The sequence below is a fragment of the Erythrolamprus reginae genome, chromosome 4 (genome assembly GCF_031021105.1).
Source record: "Erythrolamprus reginae isolate rEryReg1 chromosome 4, rEryReg1.hap1, whole genome shotgun sequence".
NCBI classification, from domain to species: domain Eukaryota; kingdom Metazoa; phylum Chordata; class Lepidosauria; order Squamata; family Dipsadidae; genus Erythrolamprus; species Erythrolamprus reginae.
The window spans coordinates 17,148,128-17,167,577 of NC_091953.1; the positions used below are offsets into that span (position 1 = coordinate 17,148,128).

The 19,450-nt window shown below is 40.3% G+C and overlaps 1 protein-coding gene across 2 annotated transcripts in view; it reads right to left on the reverse strand.

Annotated features, from left to right (window-relative positions):
• PDGFD (platelet derived growth factor D) overlaps positions 1 to 19,450 on the reverse strand; it is a 203,267-nt gene that overhangs the window by 33,535 nt on the left and 150,282 nt on the right. For both annotated transcript variants that reach the window (XM_070749694.1, XM_070749695.1), the window contains exon 3: positions 18,896 to 19,076. In XM_070749694.1, coding sequence (XP_070605795.1) covers positions 18,896 to 19,076 — 181 coding nt within the window. The remainder of the gene's footprint in view (positions 1 to 18,895; positions 19,077 to 19,450) is intronic.

Sequence of the window (19,450 nt, forward strand, 5' to 3'; positions counted from 1 at the left end):
GACGACTACTTCAGCTTCAACCATAACAACACAAGAGCACACAACAGATTTAAACTTAATATTAACCGCTCCAAACCTGACTGTAAAAAATATGACTTCAGTAACCGAGTTGTCGAAGCGTGGAACTCATTACCTGACTCAGTAGTGTCATCCCCAAACCCCCAACACTTTACCCTTAGATTATCTACGGTTGACCTCTCCAGATTCCTAAGAGGTCAGTATGGGGCGAGTACAAGTGCACTAGAGTGCCTTCCGTCCCCTGTCCTATTGCTCTCCTATATCTCCTATACCTTTCTTCTATTCCTATATCTATTCTTCTATTCTTTCATTGATATGTTCTATTACTATATCTTCTTTTCTATTATTTCTTAGATATATTTTACTATGAGTATCTCCTCTATAACCTTCATTATGTATTTTACTATGTGTATATAGATATATACCCACTAAAACCCTCTTTGTGTATTGGACAAAATAAATAAATAAATAAATAAATAAATAAATAAATAAATAAATAAATAAATAAATAAATAAATAAATAAATAAATAAATAAATAAATAAATAAAACTTTACAACCAGCTGTGCAAATTGCAATGCATCATAATTGTACGCACTTCCTGCCTCAAATTGACTGGAAGCTTGGCTACTGAATTTCTCCGGCATTTGCTGGTAGGACATTGGAGTCAGTGGTGGGATTCAATTTTCTTTTACTACCAGTTCTTGGTGGCAGTGATGGGCTCCTACAGGTACGATCAGGTATGCACAACCAGTAGAAAATTTTGATTTTGGGTATGTTTTTCCTATCACAGTAAATGAAGTTGAATGTGTATAATTTTAGAAGAACTGTGCGTACGTGTGTGTACATACACTTTATATATAGTAGATAATGTATATTTTTGTGTGCCTGTGTGTAATATGTATGTACAAATATGGCATATACATACAGAATTAAATAATATATTTTGGATGTTCAGTAATAGTAAGGGGAATTGTATATCATTGAGGTGAGGAGAGGCCAGGCACTCTAACCCTAACCCAAATCCTTGATGTGAGTGACATCAACTTGGCCACCTTTAAGCCAGTTACATGACCTTTAAGCCATCCCAGTCACATGATTGTCAAGCCACTCCCACCTGGTCACATGGCTGACAAGCCACACCCACAAAATAAGCCATGCCCACAGTGTGGTAGTAAAAGGTTTTGAAACACTTCACTGCTTTGTGGGTGTAATGTGGTAGGCATGGGTTGATGGGCATGGCAGGGGAAGGATACGGCAAAATCTCCAGTCCCTCCTCACTCCAGGGGAAAGTTGCTGCAAAGTCCCCATTTCCTCCCAATAAGCTAGGACTCACCCAGCTCTGCACTTTTGTTATATGCAATAGTTGCTTAATTGAACTGTGGAGCACTGTTCGATAGTCTTTAGCTTGGGTTGGCAGCGGTATCTGATCAGCTGATTCTAAAATAGATAAATACACTTGGACCTATTTAAAACCTCAATGGGAAATCACTAGCAAAACACAAGGACTATAGGTTAAACCAGAGAATGGATAAATATCTCAGAAAACGGCAACGTTCAACCATCTCTGCATGGTTGTCAAAAATACAATTTATCTCATTTGGAATTTCTTCTCTGTAGATAACAAGAGTCAGGTTTATACTGAGGATCTTTCCCTTTCAAATCCCCTGGGTCTCCCTCCCCCTCCTTATCGCGGAGGTGAAGATTTTAGTCTCATTCTTAATAGAAAATTCAGTCCCCTTAAGAGAAACGCTTTGTTCTTCTCTAATGATGGACAGCTTTGGGAGACTCAGAACCCGCCTTGAATAAAAATAGCAAAACAAAACCAAAAAAAAAATCCCCTCTCTGCACCCTACCAAATGCTTCTGTAGCCTCTCTCCTGTATGCATCAGAGCAGAAACATGACTCTTTGGGCTTAACAGGAGGCTAACAATTGTGATGTGAAAGAAGAAAGATGTCATTCTTATGTCAGCTTTTTTGCTCAGTCAGAGGGAAATTAAAGGATGCCATGTTTGAAACAGTGCTGTAACTAAGCACTTTCAGAATTGTGTGTCGGAAGCAAAGATACACACAGTTTCTTTCCCAAGAGTCAGAATTTTTTTGTGGGAATAAAAAGATGCTCAACTCACGGTGCTGGAAACAGTTCTGCGGTAAACAATGTTAAAAATCTTTCTGTCCCAGATATTTATTTATCTTAAGAAAGAAGGGAGGGTGCTGAAATCATTTAACCCAGTGGTTCTTAGTCTGTGGCCTGCAGACTCCTGGGGTTCGCAACAAGGAGTCCATGAAGAATTGAAGAAATGTGATTTAAATCTTGAGTTAAGTCTTGGGGCCCACAACAGATATTAAAAGGGGGATCTGTGGGGAAGAAAAGGCTGAGAATCACTGATGTAGGCAAAGGAACATTCTCTTTCATGTTCCATTTCTAAAAAATGAATATACAGTGGCACCTCTACTTACGAACGTAATTCGTTCTGTGACCAGGTTCCTAAGTAGAAAAGTTTGTAAGAAGAAGCAATTTTTCTCATAGGAATCAATGTGAAAGCAAATAATGCATGCAATTGGGGAAACCACAGGGAGGGTGGAAGCCCTGTTTCCTCCCAAAAGAGTCCTAGATAGGCACCACAGAGGCTTCTCCCCGCCTTTTCCAGCCCTTTTTCCTCCAAGAAGAGTCCTAGAGAGGCTCCACAGAGGCTTCTCCCCGCCTTTTCCAGCCCTTTTTCCTCCCAGGAGATTCCTAGAGATGCCCCACAGAGGCTTCTCTCTGCCTTTTCCAGCCGTGTTTCCTCCCAGGAGATTCCTAGAGAGGCCCCTTGGAGGCTTCTCCCCACCTTTTCCGGCCCTGTTTCCTCCCAAGAGATTCCTAGAGATGCCCCACAGAGGCTTCTCTCTGCCTTTTCCAGCCGTGTTTCCTCCCAGGAGATTCCTAGAGATGCCCCACAGAGGCTTCTCCCTGCCTTTTCCGGCCCTGTTTCCTCCCAGGAGATTCCTAGAGAGGCCCCTTGGAGGCTTCTCCCCACCTTTTCCGGCCCTGTTTCCTCCCAAGAGATTCCTAGAGATGCCCCACAGAGGCTTCTCTCTGCCTTTTCCAGCCGTGTTTCCTCCCAGGAGATTCCTAGAGAGGCCCCACAAAGGCTTCTCCCTGCCTTTTCGGGTTACAGTTTTGGAGGCTCGGGTTTGTAAGTGGAAAATGATTTTTGAGAAGAGGCAAAGAACTCTTGAACACCTGGTTCTTATCCAGAAAAGTTCATACGTAGAGGCATTCTTAGGTAGAGGTACCACTATTTACAGTATCATCCTATCCACTTTTTATAAGTGCCACTAACTTCTGTAGAGATCACTCCCAGATTAGCTAGCGTGGCAGATCAAACTGTCATTTTGCATTTAAGACAATGAATGCATTTCCTATGCAAATGTCAACAATTAATCAGTTGATGAACTGATTAAGATTACTGGCACTATTGTGACAGACTTGTTTATTATTATTAGCAATGGCTGGATTCCCAAATGTCTTTCAGCTCACCTTAAAGGCTTATGCAATTATTATACCACTCAATGTGCACCCAATTATTTATTCAACAAGCTAAACCTTATTGACAAGTTATAAAATTCTCCTGAAACGCCCCTTGTGTTTCTGGAGTACCCCTTCTATTGCTTTTGATTGCTTAAGAAAAATAATAATAATAAGAGAAGAGCTCTTAGGTTCAGGATTCCATACTCATGCTTCTTTTGATACTTTTTTGTTATCTTAACTGTAGTTCCAACAAGTTTGAATGGGAAGAAGCAAATTAGAAATTCTTTGCAATCTTCTTGTCAGTCTAATCATAACTGCAGAATCTTACTCGCAATCCTAAAATCAGGTGGGATTGCTGCTCCTATACCAGCCTCCCTGCTATGTGGTAGCTTCCCTGACTGGCTGTTCAGTTACCCAGACTTTTTTGTGTGTGGAATCAGAGATGGTCTAGTACAGGGGTGGTATAGTACAGGTCTAATACATTTTATTGAGGGCTGCATCAGGTTTGTGTTTGATCTCGGGTAGACCAGAATGGATATGGACAGCATTGTGGTAGCCCAAATGCTCTGTTAGAGAAAACAGGCTCCCGAGCTCCATTTTCACCTGTAATGGCCTTCTACAACACTCTGCCAATGAAAACAGAGCTCAGGAGCTCACATGTAGTCCTTCTGGACTCCGTTTTCAGCTGAGATGGCCTCCTGCAACCCTTTGCCAGTGAAAACAGAGTTTTGGGGGCACATGTGACCCTCTCATGCTTCATTTTGGCTGGGACGGCCTCCTGCAACCCTTTGCTAGCAAAAATGGAACTCAGAAGGACTGCGCACAGCCCTCCTAAGCTAATTTTTTGCTGGCAGAGGCACTGCAGGTCAGACCTTCACTATTTACATAGGGCTACTGCAAGCCAGATCCAAGCACCCGTGAGTCGGATCTGGCCCCTGGTTCTTGGGTTTGACACCCTGGTCCAAGTGTTCATGGACAACATGAGAATCAAGGAACTGATGAAGATGTGGGGGCACAATACAGTTGAAAAATTGAAAAAAAAAAAAACCCATTCTGGAAGAAAGCAAAGACAAGCTACTTCTCTTATTCCCAAGATAACCACATGTTTCTCTTGAAATAATTGAGCTTTAGGTTGTAGGAGATTTTACTTTGGACCTTTTCACGGAGTCTTTAGGATTTTCTTTCAGTAGATCTTTCTTTTGTTTTTTTCTTGTTACATTTTTTAGCGTAAAAGCCAACCTGCCTTTTGTAGACATTCATTAGTGACACCGTGCAAATCTTTGAAAGAAGTTTTTGATTTGGAAAAGCTTTGATCACCCCACCCCCTACTGAAACAGATATGCATTTCAAAGAGTGGAAATTTGCTTTGGAAGGCAAATCTGAATCAAGAGTTTTCAAAGCAGTTTTTCAAATAGATGGATTTTCTATTACCTTCTTAGATTGTTACACACATTGTCACAATTATGAGATGGTTACACAAATTTAGACCACAGGATAGCAAAAATGAACCTGGTCATGTGTTGTGATTCAGCCTGAGGCTCCTCAGGGACCGGCTGGAGCTCTGCCGGATCCATGCCCAAAGGAGGAGGACAGTGACCAGGAGGGGGAAGACCAGGCAGACGGGGGAGAGGAACGTCAGGAAGAGGAGGAGGGAGAGCAGCCTGAGACCCCCCGGGGGGGCCCTCTCCCCAGCTAGTAGCCTGGATTCATTGGATGAAGACGCACAGGCAATAATAGACATGAGGCAGAGACGTGCAGCTCAAAGAAGGGGCCAATTAGAAAGATATTTCCATCCCTGAATTGGCAACAGCTGGGTTTAGGTGTGGTTCTCCTCAGCAGGATTGAAAAGGCAGGCCCGCCCTTACAGTCTTGTGGAGAGTTATCAACTGGGAGTCCTGTGACCTTGCTTCGATTCTTGGCGTCTCTGATCTTGGCTTGTGGCCTAGAAGGCTGAAAGACTTGGGGGAGGCGTGGGTTTTATTATCTCCAGTGTTGTTTTTGCCAGCAAGAATCCTGTTTTATTGCCTGGCCTTCGTGAAACCTCTGTGAAGCTTCATCGTGTTCCTGTCTGTAAGAACAGTTTTTGTTACCTGTGTTTGCTTTCCAGTATATAAACTGCCTTTGCTTTTTACCAGTGTGTCTGGCTACTCTTTTTGGTTGGTGTTGGCGTCTGGGGGGACCCAGACAGAACATCATGGAACGAATTAAGTTCTTAAGTAGAGGTACCACTGTATTCTATTAGATTCTGGTTAATTACATTTTACACTTGGGCTCCTAATTGTTGTTTTATATCATATTTGGGTTTAATTGGTGTTCGCTGCATTGCAGAGATGTGCACTCCAAGCAGGGCTAAGCAAGGATATTGGGTTTTTTTCTATAACACTTTGATATCACACCTAAGTGCACATTTGTTCATGTGGGAGGAAGGGTAAGCCAGGTGCTACCATGTGCTATTAAGCATCCATCTATGTGCAAGACCTTTTGGCTGTGGGCAGAACACGAACTTGTCTTTTTGAATTTACTTGAAGATTCATTGACTTTTTAGAAGCTCTGGGGATTCCATTTAATTTTGCAGTAAACATTTAAGAGAAATGTCATGTTTCACAGGGAGAACAGAAGTTGAAGCAATTTATTTAATTTCCTTCTCCTGAAGGAGACTGAATCGCTGTTCGGAAAGGAAGTGGAGAGCTAGGGTGCGCATTTGCGTAAACTCCAAATTAAAGAAGAAGGAAAAGTCTTTATAAACATTCTCAGAAAATAATAACGCTGCATATCTGAGAGACCTTTCTCTGTCTCTGAAGATTAAAAGCATCGTCTTTTTGCCAGATTCATTGTTTACCAGAGGGATCAAAAGATGCTGATTTAGTGAGAAGCAGAAAAGAATACTGCTGTTCAGACTGACTTTAGCCTAATAGTTTGAAAGATAATGCATGAGGGGTATTTCTTTTCCTCCATGAATTGTGAAACATTGATTTCTCATATTTTTGCACTAAAGGGGAAAAAAGAAAGGTCTAAGATATTAAGGTTTACAGTAATACCTTGTCTTATGAACCTAATTGGTTCCGGAAGTAGGTTCGTAAGGTGAAACGTTCGTAAGATGAAACATTGTTTCCCATAGGAAACAATGTAAAAGCGATTAATCCGTGCAAAAAAAAATATATCCCAAAATGGCGCTCCATTGGGTGCCGCCGCCCGGCTGTCACCTTTTAAAACATCCGGGGGGCTTCTCGACGTTCTCCTGAACCCGAACCCGAACTTTTCGGGTTCAGGTTCGGGAGGCCGCCAAGAAGCGCCGCCGCCCGGCTGTCACCTTCTGAAACAGCCAGGGGGTTTCTCGGCGTTCTCCTGAATGCCAAACCCGGATGTTCAGTTTCGGGTTTGGGAGAACACTGAGAAGCCCCCCGGCTGTTTTAAAAGGTGACAGCTGGGTGACGGCGCCCAGCAAAGCGCCATTTTGCGATCTGCGGTGGGTTCGTAAGCCGAAAAAAGTTCGTAAGAAGAGGCAAAGAATTTCCGAACCCCGGGTTCGTATCACGAGGGGTTCGTATCACGAGGGGTTCGTATCACGAGGGGTTCGTATCACGAGGGGTTCGTATCACGAGGGGTTCGTATCACGAGGGGTTCGTATCACGAGGGGTTCGTATCACGAGGGGTTCGTATCACGAGGGGTTCGTATCATGAGGGGTTCATATCACGAGGGGTTCGTATCACGAGGGGTTCGTATCACAAGGGGTTCGTATCACGAGGGGTTCGTATCACGAGGGGTTCGTATCATGAGGTACCACTGTATTTTGAAAAAAGCATGATTCTTTTTGAAGGAATATAATCAGTTAGTTATTAATTAGCTAGTAGAATTGAGCTAGTAACTGATATAGAAAATAATTCATGAGGGAGATTTGTTTCCTTCCATTAATAGTGAAACATTGATTTCTCATGTTTTTGGCTTATAAAAAAAGGGTCTTTAAAAGATATTAAGGTTTATTTTGAAAAAAGCATGATTCTTTCTGAAGTAATATAATCAGTTAGTTACAGGGGTGGGCTACTGGGGTAGCGAAAATGGAGCTCCACCCCAGAGCACCCAATTTGCACCGAAAGATGTTGAAAGAAAATGCATGAGCCATGCCCACAGTGTGGTAGTTAAAATGTTGGTAGTCCTTCACTGGTTAGTTATTAATTAGCTAGTAGAATTTAGCTAGTAACTGAGATAGAAGATAATGCATGAGGGTGATTTCTTTCCATCCATTAATTGTGAAACATTGATTTCTCAGGTTTTTGGCACAAAAGAAAAAAAAGGTCTTTAAAAAATATTAAGGTTTATTTTGAAGGGAAAAAAATCACAATTCTTTCTGAAGTAATTTAGTCCATTAGTTATTATTTATCTAGCAGAATTTAGTTAGTAGCTGGTACAGAAAATAATGAAGAACCATTGCCCCATGAGGCTGACTTTCTACATTCACACTGGCAGAAAAACTCTCTTTTCACTTCTGCCAGCCAAGAAATTTTGAATAGTAGGATAAAGGAGAAGAGCCTTCTCTTCCATGGTCCCTGGCCTTAGGAACACCTTAGTTCAGGGGTCCCTAAACGTGGCAACTTTGAGACTTGTGGACTTTAACTTCCGGAATTCTGCAGCCAGCTATGCTTGTGGAGTTGAAGTCCACGAGTCTTAAAGTTGCCAAGTTTGAAGACCTCTGCCTTAGATCCTGAGGTGACATCTGCCTCTACCCTTCAGACTTTCTGGAAGAATGCTAAAACCTAGCTCTGGTAGTTGGCTTGGTGGTGGTGGTGGTGTCCACAATGCTGGAAGCGGCTGAATGAATGAGAGAAATTTAATTGCTGAAATCTTAATTTTAGTGCTTTTTTTTTTGTGTATTTATGCTTTTATACCATATAAGTGCCTGAGTCACTTGGGATAGTGAGACTGATGGGGTATAAAATAAACAAACAATAGTTATTATTTCAAATTCCAAGACTGTAAGATACTGGACTTTCTAATTTAAATTCTATAGTTCTCTGCCTATTTGCGGGAATGTAAACTTCAATAAATTCAATGGGATGCAAGTTATATTGAATATAACAAGCTGTCATCTACATCTTTTTCCCCATCAAAGGTTTATTCATCATCACATACAAATTTGTAACAGTCTATTCAACTCTAAAGAGTGCCCATCCCATCCAAGGATAAATGCTGAATGAGCATTGAGCTATTTCCACAGGACAAAGTTGGCTATCCTAAATTTGTAACAGTCTATTCAACTCTAAAGAGTGCCCATCCCATCCAAGGATAAATGCTGAATGAGCATTGAGCTATTTCCACAGGACAAAGTTGGCTATCCTAAAAGTTATGTGATACTTGACAACTGAAAAAAGAGCAGAATAATATACTATCCCTACCTAATGAATGCATTGCAAAATTTAAACTCCTCCTATTGGCCACATAAAAGGTTTCACTAGAAAGAGCACAATATTTTAAAGATATTTTCCACGATTATTTTATTAGGGAATTTAATCCAAGTAGATATTCTAGCCATCAAAGTAATCACACCCGATAGAACATTCATTTTATATGCATAGCCAAGTCAACGTTATAATCTGGCACATTAATCATTCAGTGATGATTGAGACATTTGACTAGGTCACCCAAAAATCTAACGTGTGCATGTCTATGCAACAAGCTAAGCTTGGTTAGTGTTAGTTTTTCTGTGATTGAGGTTGTATGATCCCAGCCTGACTAATTAGATGATTATTCAATTTGCTTTGCAAATCCAGAAAGTTTGTTATTCCAGGAACTAAAGATTCTGTGTTTTACTAATGTACAAAATCAAAGGATGGTAGTGTCAGGAAATACTGTTTCACCTTGTGACAGAGAAAGCATTCATTTGTTTCCCCCTTTTGCATTTTAAAAGGGAATTGGAATTTTAAAAAGGGAATTGGAATTTTGCATTTTAAAAGGGAATTGGAATTTTTAAAAGGGAATTGGCTATGAGAATAAACAAATTCTCACAGCCAACCTACACTCAGTAAAAGACCTTGGAATACTAATATCAAATGACCTAAGTGCTAAAGCCCACTGCAACAATATCGCCAAAAAGGCTTCCAGAGTTGTTAACCTGATCCTACATAGCTTCTGCTCTGGCAATCTCACACTACTGACTAGAGCCTACAAAACTTATGCCAGACCCATTCTCGAATACAGCTCATCTGTCTGGAACCCACACCACATCTCAGACATCAACACTCTCGAAAATGTCCAAAGATATTTAACCAGAAGAGCCCTTCACTCCTCCACTCGAAACAGAATACCCTACGAAAATAGGCTAACTATCCTGGGTCTTGAAAGCTTAGAACTGTGGCACCTAAAACACGATTTAAGTATTGCCCACAAGATCATATGCTGCAACGTCCTTCCGGTCAATGACTACTTCAGCTTCAACCACAACAACACAAGAGCACGCAACAGATTCAAACTTAATATTAACCACTCTAAACTTGACTGTAAAAAACATGACTTTAACAATCAATTTGTCGAAGCGTGGAACTCATTACCGGACTCAATAGTGTCAACTCCCAACCCCCAACATTTCTCCCTTAGACTATCCATGACTGACCTCTCCAGGTTCCTAAGAGGCCAGTAAGGGGCGTACATAAGTGTACTGGCGTGCCTAACGTCCCCTGTCCAATTGTCTTTCCTTATCTCATATATCATATATATTCTCTCCCTCTCATCTACTTCTCTTCTTTTTACTTACTATCTTTATATATATTACTTAATGTCTATTCTCTTCCATATGTATTGTATATTGGACAAAGAATAAATAATAATAAAAAAATGTCAGGTAAGCAGCTATAGAATAAAAAATAGCATATCTATATATTTCCTGGTTTATGAGCATCAAAATGGTTGGGTGCATGAATAAGCACTTTCTATATTCTTTAATCTCTTTCTAAATGCCTCTGCCTGAACCAGCAATGGGAGGTCACTACAAGCCCAATGAACTTCGACTAAGAGAAGAAAAGAGACAAATTTTATTTGCTTGTAATTGTGAAAGAGATAAATTGCCTGTAAGGCACCTGATTATTATCCACTGTCTTGTTAATCCCAGCCAGTCACTGTGTATCCAAACAAGAAATGCAGTTCTCAGGCACTTATTATTTGGATGCTCAGATGAGCCGGCTTTCACTCTATCCTTTACTTAACAAATATGCCTAATAATTTCAGGAATAGCTGAAAACATGTTCCACTAAATAGGCTTTAGAGTGAATCTTCCTTCATTTGCAGAACTGCCCAATCCATTCTTCTAAATGCACTGCATCTGAAACTAAGCAGCTGAACAAATATTTGCTTGACGTCCCTTTACTGAGTTACCCAATTATTTTTATTTGCACAACAAATCAATGCAGCCAAATGGGAAGTGTGAGTCACATGTAGGGAGAAGGTCTCTAAATTCATTACAAGGCTTTTCTCCTTAAGGAAAGAGCAAGGATGTACAGTGATACCTTGTCTTACAAACTTAATTGGTTCCGGGATGAAGTTCTTAAGGTGAAAAGTTTGTAAGACGAAACAATGTTTCCCATAGGAATCAATGGAAAAGCGATTAATGCGTGCAAGCCCAAAATTCAACCCTTTTGCCAGCCGAAGCGCCTGTTTTTACGCTGCTGGGATTCCCCTGAGGCTCCCCTCCATGGGAAACCCCACTTCCAGACTTCTGTGTTTTTGCGATGCTGCAGGGGAATCCCAGCAGGGGGATCCCAGCATTGCAAAAACGAGTGCTTCGCTGACAACGAAGTCCAGAGGTGGGGTTTCCCAGCGAAGGGAGCATCAGTGAAATCGCAGCATCACAAAAACACCGAAGTCCTCGAAACCCCACCTCCGTCCTGACCTCTGTGTTTTTGCGATGCTGTGATTTCACTGAGGCTCCCCTCGCTGGCAGGAAGTGATAGCCGCCAATCAACTGGAGCTGTGCACACATCTTCATTTTCAACTGTGTTCCACCCCGTCCTACCTGCTGCCCACCGTTGTATATGTTGTATATATGTATATAACAAATACGTACTTGACAATAAAATAAAATAAAATAAAATAAAATAATAAAATAAATAAAATAAATAAAATAAATAAAATAAATAAAATAAATAAAATAAATAAAATAAATAAAATAAATAAAATAAATAAAATAAATAAAATAAATAAAATAAATAAAATAAATAAAATAAATAAAATAAATAAAATAAATAAAATAAATAAAATAAATAAATAAAATAAAATAAAATAAAAAAAAATAAAAAATAAAAAATAAAAATAAATAAATAAATAAATAAATAAAATAAAATAAATAAAATAATAAAATAAATAAATAAATAAATAAAATAAAATAAAATAAAATAAAATAAAATAAAATAAATAAAATAAAATAAAATAAAATAAATAAAATAAATAAAATAAATAAAATAAATAAAATAAAATAAAATAAAATAAAATAAAATAAAATAAAATAATAAAATAAAATAAAATTTCCTTTAAACATGCCTGAAATGCTCAGAGGTCTCACAATCTGGAAAAGCCCTTTTGCTTTCCAAGCAGGCTACAACCATGTTCCCCGAGAAAGACTGTTGGCAAGCAAAACTGACTTTCTATGCACACAAACTTGACATCACAGACCCTTGGCAACAACATTCATTAATTTTCTCCTCCTGGGGAAAAAAAAAGCCAAACACAAATCTCTGTTCTTTTGCAATGTTATATATTTTCTTGTTTCCTGAAGCCCCAGGGTTTTGAATTAACTGCACACAATTTCTCATAAAGCTGGCTAATTATAGGAGGGGTCCTTTGGAAATATCACACCAAGCAGCAGTGCTTAATTTTATGCATTGCGGTACTCCAGGGAAAGCAATACCATAAATTGTTGTTTTGCTAAATTGCCTTCAAATTAAAGGCTTCCACAATATGGTAACTTAGCTCATGAGAATAACTTTGGAGATCTATGTCAATATCCTGTTTAGCTCGGTATTCTGAGTCTAAGAAAGCCATATCTGTATTTTTCTGGATTTTTCAGCACTGAAGCTCCTATATTGTTTCCTCTTTCTTAGTCATTGTCTTGAAATGCTCCTGGAGTATACATGTCTCACTGGCATGTGTAATAAATATGAAAGTTGGACATAAATAGCACTTGAGATTTGTTTACCACTAAGTTTTTGAACAGGGAAATTACCTGCATGATTTCTCCCACGTTCTCTAAAACAGTGTTTCCCAACCTTGGCAACTTGAAAGTATCTGGACTTCAACTCCCAGAATTCCCCAGCCAGCATTTGCTGGCTGGGGAATTCTGGGAGTTGAAGTCCAGATATCTTCAAGTTACCAAGATTGGGAAACACTGCTCTAAAAGGATTGGATTTTCCCCTTACCAAGCCCACCACAAGAAGCAATTCTGTTAGTAATTCCAATAATTTCCCACAAAATTTATCATGCAATACAAGGTCATTATAGTCACAAAGGTTAGTGTTTTCCAGGCTGTAGACTACAGATATGTTGCAGAAGTTCATTCAGCAGGTTCTGACCAGTTCTGGAGAACCTTTAGCAGAAATTTTGAGTAGTTAGGAGAACTGGTAAATACCACCTCTGACTGGCCCTGCCCTCATCTATTCTCTGCCTCCCGAGTCCCAGCTGATTGGGAAGAAATGGGGATTTTATTTATCAAATTTATTTATTTATCAAGTTTGTATGCCGCCCCTCTCCGCAGACTTGGGGCGGCTCACAGCAGCAATAGAAAAAACATTGTACAATACAAATCTAATAATTAAAACTAAATACCCATAATTTAAAAAACATGCACACAACATACCATACATAAACAATATAGGCCTGGGGAAGTTATCTCAGTTCCCCATACCTGATGGCAGAGGTGGGTTTTAAGGAGTTTACGAAAGGCAAGGAGGGTAGGGGCTGTTCTAATCTCAGGGGGGAGCTGGTTCCAGAGGGTCGGGGCTGCCACAGAGAAGGCTCTTCCCCTGGACCCGCCAAAAGACATTGTTTAGTCGAAGGGACCTGGAGAAGGCCAACTCTGTGGGACCTAATCGGTCGCTGGGATTTTGCAGTAATCTTCCCTTAGAGTTCAGTGGGAATGCAGATTTTACAGTATCCTTCCCTTGCCACACCCACGAAACCAAACTATGCCCACCATGGCATGTCCACCAACCCACAGTCACGGAACTGATAGCAAAAAACAATGTATGTTTGTGGGACCGTGGGGGAGGGTCTTTTCTTTTGCTGCCCTGGATCTATGGAAATCCCCCCCCCCCCGCAATGTTTGCACTACTCCTATCTTACTGGCCTTTCGAAAAGCTGCTAAGACCTGGCTTTGCTGACAGACCTAGGGGGCGTAAATCTTAACATTTGACACGCCTGAATTATGCTTGGCTGGCATGCATGGATTCTGGGTTTTTATCGGGGGTTATTTTAGTTGGGTTATAATTGGGGTTTTATAATTATTGTTATATTTCACATAATAGTAATAGTAATAGTAATACTCTGTAAAGAAACAGATGAAACAATCGATCACATACTCAGCTGCTGCAAAAAGATCACACAGACTGACTACAAGCATAGACATGATGCTGTGGCACAGATGATCCACTGGAACTTGTGCCGGAACTACCATTTACCAGTGGCAAAGAATTGGTGGGATCATAAGCCCGAAAAAGTGGTTGAAAATGAGCAAGCAAAACTACTGTGGGACTTCCGACTGACCGAATTCTGAAGCATAACACACCAGACATCCTGATTGTGGAGAAAAAGAAAGTGTGGATCATCGACATTGCAATCCCAGGGGACAGCAGAATTGAGGAGAAGCAACTAGAGAAATTAGTGAAATACGAAGATTTAAAAATCGAGCTGCAACGACTCTGGCATAAGCCAGTGAAAGTGGCCCCAGTGGTACTTGGCACACTGGGCACAGTGCCAAAGGATCTCAGCGGACATTTGAAAACCATCAGAATTGACAAAATCTCCATCTGTCAATTGCAACTGCTTTACTGGGATCGGCAAACATAATTCGCCGCTACATCACGCAGTCCTAGGTGCTTGGGAAGTGCCCGACTGGTGATGAAATACGAAATCCAGCATAGTGATCTCGTTTGCTGTGTTGTATTGACATCATAATAATAATAATAATAATAATAATAATAATAATAATAATAATAATAATGATAATGATAATGATAATGATGATAATAATAATAATAATAATATTAATAATAATAATTATTATTATTATTATTAATTAGATTTGTACGCCGCCCCTCTCTGAAGACTTCTTTTTTTAAATTGTGGTATTGTATTGTGTTGTTTTTATTATTGTAAGCTGCATCCTGAGTCCTACGGGATTGGGTGGCATAGAAATCGAATAAATTAAATTAAATTAAAATTAAATTAAATTACTTTGCAGTTCTTTCTCTTTTCTCCCAAGATCATTCTCACATACAGTTAAAGTCACAGCCTTCCCAAACAGATAAAGACAGGATGATGCAGTGAAAGACAAGAAAGTCACAAATTCTGTAACTCAGAATTTCTCCTCTCTTTAAATTCTAAAACAAACCCTCTGACCAAGCAGAAAGGCAACTGCAGCAAAAAGGCAGGATAATTTCTCTGCCCATTCATAATAGAAATCTGTAAAGTAAAAAAGAGGGGAAAAGGTGCAGAAAACCGAATAGCAGCTGTTTGTTTTCAGTAAGATACTTTCTCAGGTTCCAACATGCCTTGAAATTTATATTGTGAGAAGCAGAGTGTCACAACTGTGACACTAGTATAATTACCTGGCTCAAGAATTCTGTCTACTACAGATGGTTGCTAATTGGCATGTTTATTTTTAAAATAAATTTCTAACTGCAAACAGCTAAAGCATGAATCTCATTTTTAGGCTGCTTGATCAACTGCTGTCCCTTGTGTAGTATCCATCAGGCTTTATTATATTTATGTTCTAATATACTTCCCAAACTCAACAATTCTGCATAGTGGGATGATACTACAGGATAGGGGAAAGTAAGCTGGTGAATCCCTGTTGTGGTTAGCTCTGGCCCAGCTCCTGCCCCAAGGACTGTGGATGTGGGGGAGACATCCACATGCCGCAGGCCTGTTTTGCTCCTGGTGGAATCTGCTGATGAAGGCTCCTCTGACCAAGAAGACATGAGTGACCGGGAGGAGGAGAGTGTGGCAGACAGTTCAGACGGAGATCAATTATCTCTCTCCTCCTTGGATTCAGAACAAGAGTTAATGATACAGCCATGCATGCGGAGAGCGATGCATAGGCAGCAACAACTGTGAGATTATTATCAAAGAAAATGAGGCCACCTTTGGTTGGGTGGGGCTGTGGTAATTAGTGAGGTAGATTGTGGGGAGGATTATCTGATCGTTGTGTTTGGTGTCTGCTTTGCTGACTTTGACCTTGGTGTGTTGCTTTTTCCCCGCTTTGAAACTAAACCAGAGCAAAGTGTGTTTCACTTTGTGAAAGAAGGACTGTAAATTGCCTCACAGCTGCAAGCTAAGTATCTCAGAACTGATAAGGGACTTGTACCAATTACCAGTTTGTTTGGAGACGAGTGCTCTTTGCTCTACAAAAAGAGGGCTTAGTTTAAGTGAATGTTCATTATAAAGAACATTGTTTTGAATTTTCAAACGTGTGTGTGTCTGAAATTTGAACCTGTGAATTTTTGGGAGGATTCTACCAGAGAGCCCGACAGAACAATCCCCATTTCTTCTTTTCCCCATTTTCAGATTGTAAACCACTCAGAATCACGTGAGAAAGATTGGCAGCATGAACATCTAATAAATAAATAAATATTCAACCCTGGATCAGAACGATGTTGCTTCCTTAAACAATGTTTTCAATCTGAATAAGATACTAAGGGTGTTCCAACACTTTGTTTCTATTCTGAAAAGAAGCCACAGAACCAACATTTTTTCTTCTTATGCTCAGCTCCAGTGGGGGTTGAGACCCCTTTGGGGGGGTTCAAATGACCATTTCACAGGGGTCACCTAAGACTATGGGAAAAGACAATTTCCCCGTGATGTTAGGAACTAAAGCTTCTATTTGGGCACCTTGGGACATATTTTTACAATCCGACCAATCAGGCGTTTTCAGTGGGGGTGTCCCTCTGACCTTCTTGCCAATCAGCTTAAAGCTCTGTTGGGAGAATTGATGAGACTTATGGTTATGGGGTGTGTGACAATAGAAAGGTTGAGAAACACTGCTTTAATCCTTTTTTGGGGGTGGGGGGATGGAGTCAAGACAACTGAGTGGAGCTGAGCATTTACTGGCTGGCTGCCCTTCCTGTTGCCTATGCAAAGTTCACAGAATATATTTTCTTTTTGCGCCCAGATAGAGAAACATCTGCCACTCCCTAGTATTGAACTCTCAACCCTCTGAGTGGGAGGCAAGTGTCTTCACCTCCAGACCATCATGCCGCTTGCATAGAGCTTACATTAATCACCAGATAATCATGCTGAGCACCTGACTGATTATATGCCATCAGGTTGGTGTTGACTCTTAGAGTCTATATAGATAGATTCTGTCTATGATGATATTTTCCTACCTTGGTCCTTCATCTCTTCTAATTATGCACCCATTGTCATGTAACTGAGCCCACAAACTTTTCTGCTGATCTTCCCTTTCCTTCCAACTTTCCCAGTATTAAACCCTTTCTGTAGAGATCAAGATCTACACACAGTGTATTCAAAATGGAATAATTTGTTGACCCCTCTCTGCATCTGAGCAACTGCCCCTTTCCAGTCACATTCACCTGGTCCACTAGAGCAGTGTTTTTCAACCAGTGTGCCGTGGCACACTAGTGTGCCGCGAGACATGGTCAGGTGTGCCGCGAAGAAGGAAGCTCAGGTTCTGGTCTCACAACTTTTTGCTGAGAGAGAAAGAGGGTGAGCGAGAGAGCGAAAGAAAGAGTGAGAGAAAGAGAGAAAGAAAGCACTAAAGAGAAAGAGAGAGAAAGAAAGAGTGAGAGAGAAAGCAAGTGAGAAAGAGAGAGAGAGAAAGCAAGAGAGAAAGAGAGAGAAAGCAAGAGAGAAAGAGAGAGAAAGAAAGCAAGAGAGAGAGAGAGAAAAGTAGAGGAAGGGAGAGAGAGAGAAATGAGCAAAAAGGGGAGGAAAAAAGAGAAATGAGAAAACGATTGAGACAGAGAATGAGAGGAAAGAGAGAGAAACAAAAGAGAGAGAGAGAAGTGACTCTTGATTCAAAGCATATGATAAAAAGCACCCAAAAAATAAGAGAAACCCCCTCCATCCCTCAAGAGTATGTATACACACACACATACACACACAAGAGGGGGAGGAGACAGGGATGGAAAAAGAGGGGAGAGTGTCTTAGAGTGTCATTTTGTGTCATTTTGGTTGGTGGTGTGCCCCAGGATTTTGTAAATGTAAAAAATGTGCCGCGGTTCAAAAAAGGTTGAAAATCACTGCACTAGAGCCAGGAGACAAGGAAGGTTGCAGATTCTTGACAAATGGATATTTTCTTTCATGTACACTGAAAGCATATGAACCAAAGACAAATTCCTTGTCTGTCCAATCACATTTGTCCAATAAAGAATTCTATTCTATTCTATTCTATTCTATTGAGGCACATCTGGCAAGACCCAGAAGGGCCTTCTTTGTGGTGGCCTCCTTCCTTTGGAACACTATCCCTGCAAAATTAGATAAGTGCCCACTTTGATAAATCTCTCAGAAGGCTCTGAAGACTTGGTTTTGCCAGCGGACCTGGCAAACTCAGTGTGCAAGGGAGCCAATCAAACGACTCATTTAATCCTGTGCCGTTGCTGGGCTCAATTTATTGTTTCTTAATTTTTATTTTCTTTTTCTACAGTGTGTTTTTATTGTTTGTAATCTGCCTAGAGTCGCTATGAGTTGAGCAGGCAGCTACGTACATTTTCTAAATAACTAAATAAATATTTGATTGCTGATGACCTGTGTTTGTTTTGCTTTGCTTCATAAGCTTCAATACTTGAAGGCATTTTTCCTCCCAACCTTCTGACTTCAACTGAGATTATGTTGGACCTGAATAAGAGTGTCGCTTTTCACAGTATTATTTGAGAGGGATGGGGAATCTCTGTGATTTCCTTCACCTGATTGCTTCTAGCCCCAAATGTATAGTAATCCTATCTATGTTATTAAAATGAAGAGTATTGAATTTTAATTAATAGTTTTTCCTCTTCTGCTGATTTCATTACAAATTACCCTACGACATATCCCCCGAAGGGAAGCAGTATTCATTATCTTCACTTTATTACTCTTCCTTCCTTCCCAATAATTTCTTGTACCCTACCGCAGCCCCTCGGTTCTTCCCCAAGATGCCATCATGTTACTCACCACCAGGGAATAGTAAATCTTGAATCCTGGTTTAGCCACAAAGAAGTCATCTGATTTGAAGGTGATCTTCAGCTGGTTTGTCTTTGACGTTATTTTGGGAGGGAAGTCTTTATAGCCACACCACCGTCCTCTGATGAGAGTGCTAATTTCGGAAATATCCTCCACTTCCACAAAATCATATCTGGAGTGAACGTGACAGATTAGTAGTCTGGCAGAGAAATAATCATACAAGGCAGCAGATGAGACGATTTTTTCCCATCAGTGAACATTTGACATTTTAATGATCCTTTTGTTCAGACATAAATGGGAAATCTCTGAGTCTAGAAAGCCAAAATCAGCTTCTAGCATTAGCATTTAAGAACATAAGAAGAGCCATGCTGAATCGGGCCAAAGCCCATCGAGTCCAGCATTCTGTGTCACACAGTGGCCCACCAATTGTCCATGGGGATCTTGAGCAGAAAGAGAAGGCAAAACCCTCCCTTTCCATTGACCTCCAACAAATGGTACTCAAGGGAATCCTGCCTGCCTCAATCAACACAGAGGCGGCACATAGAC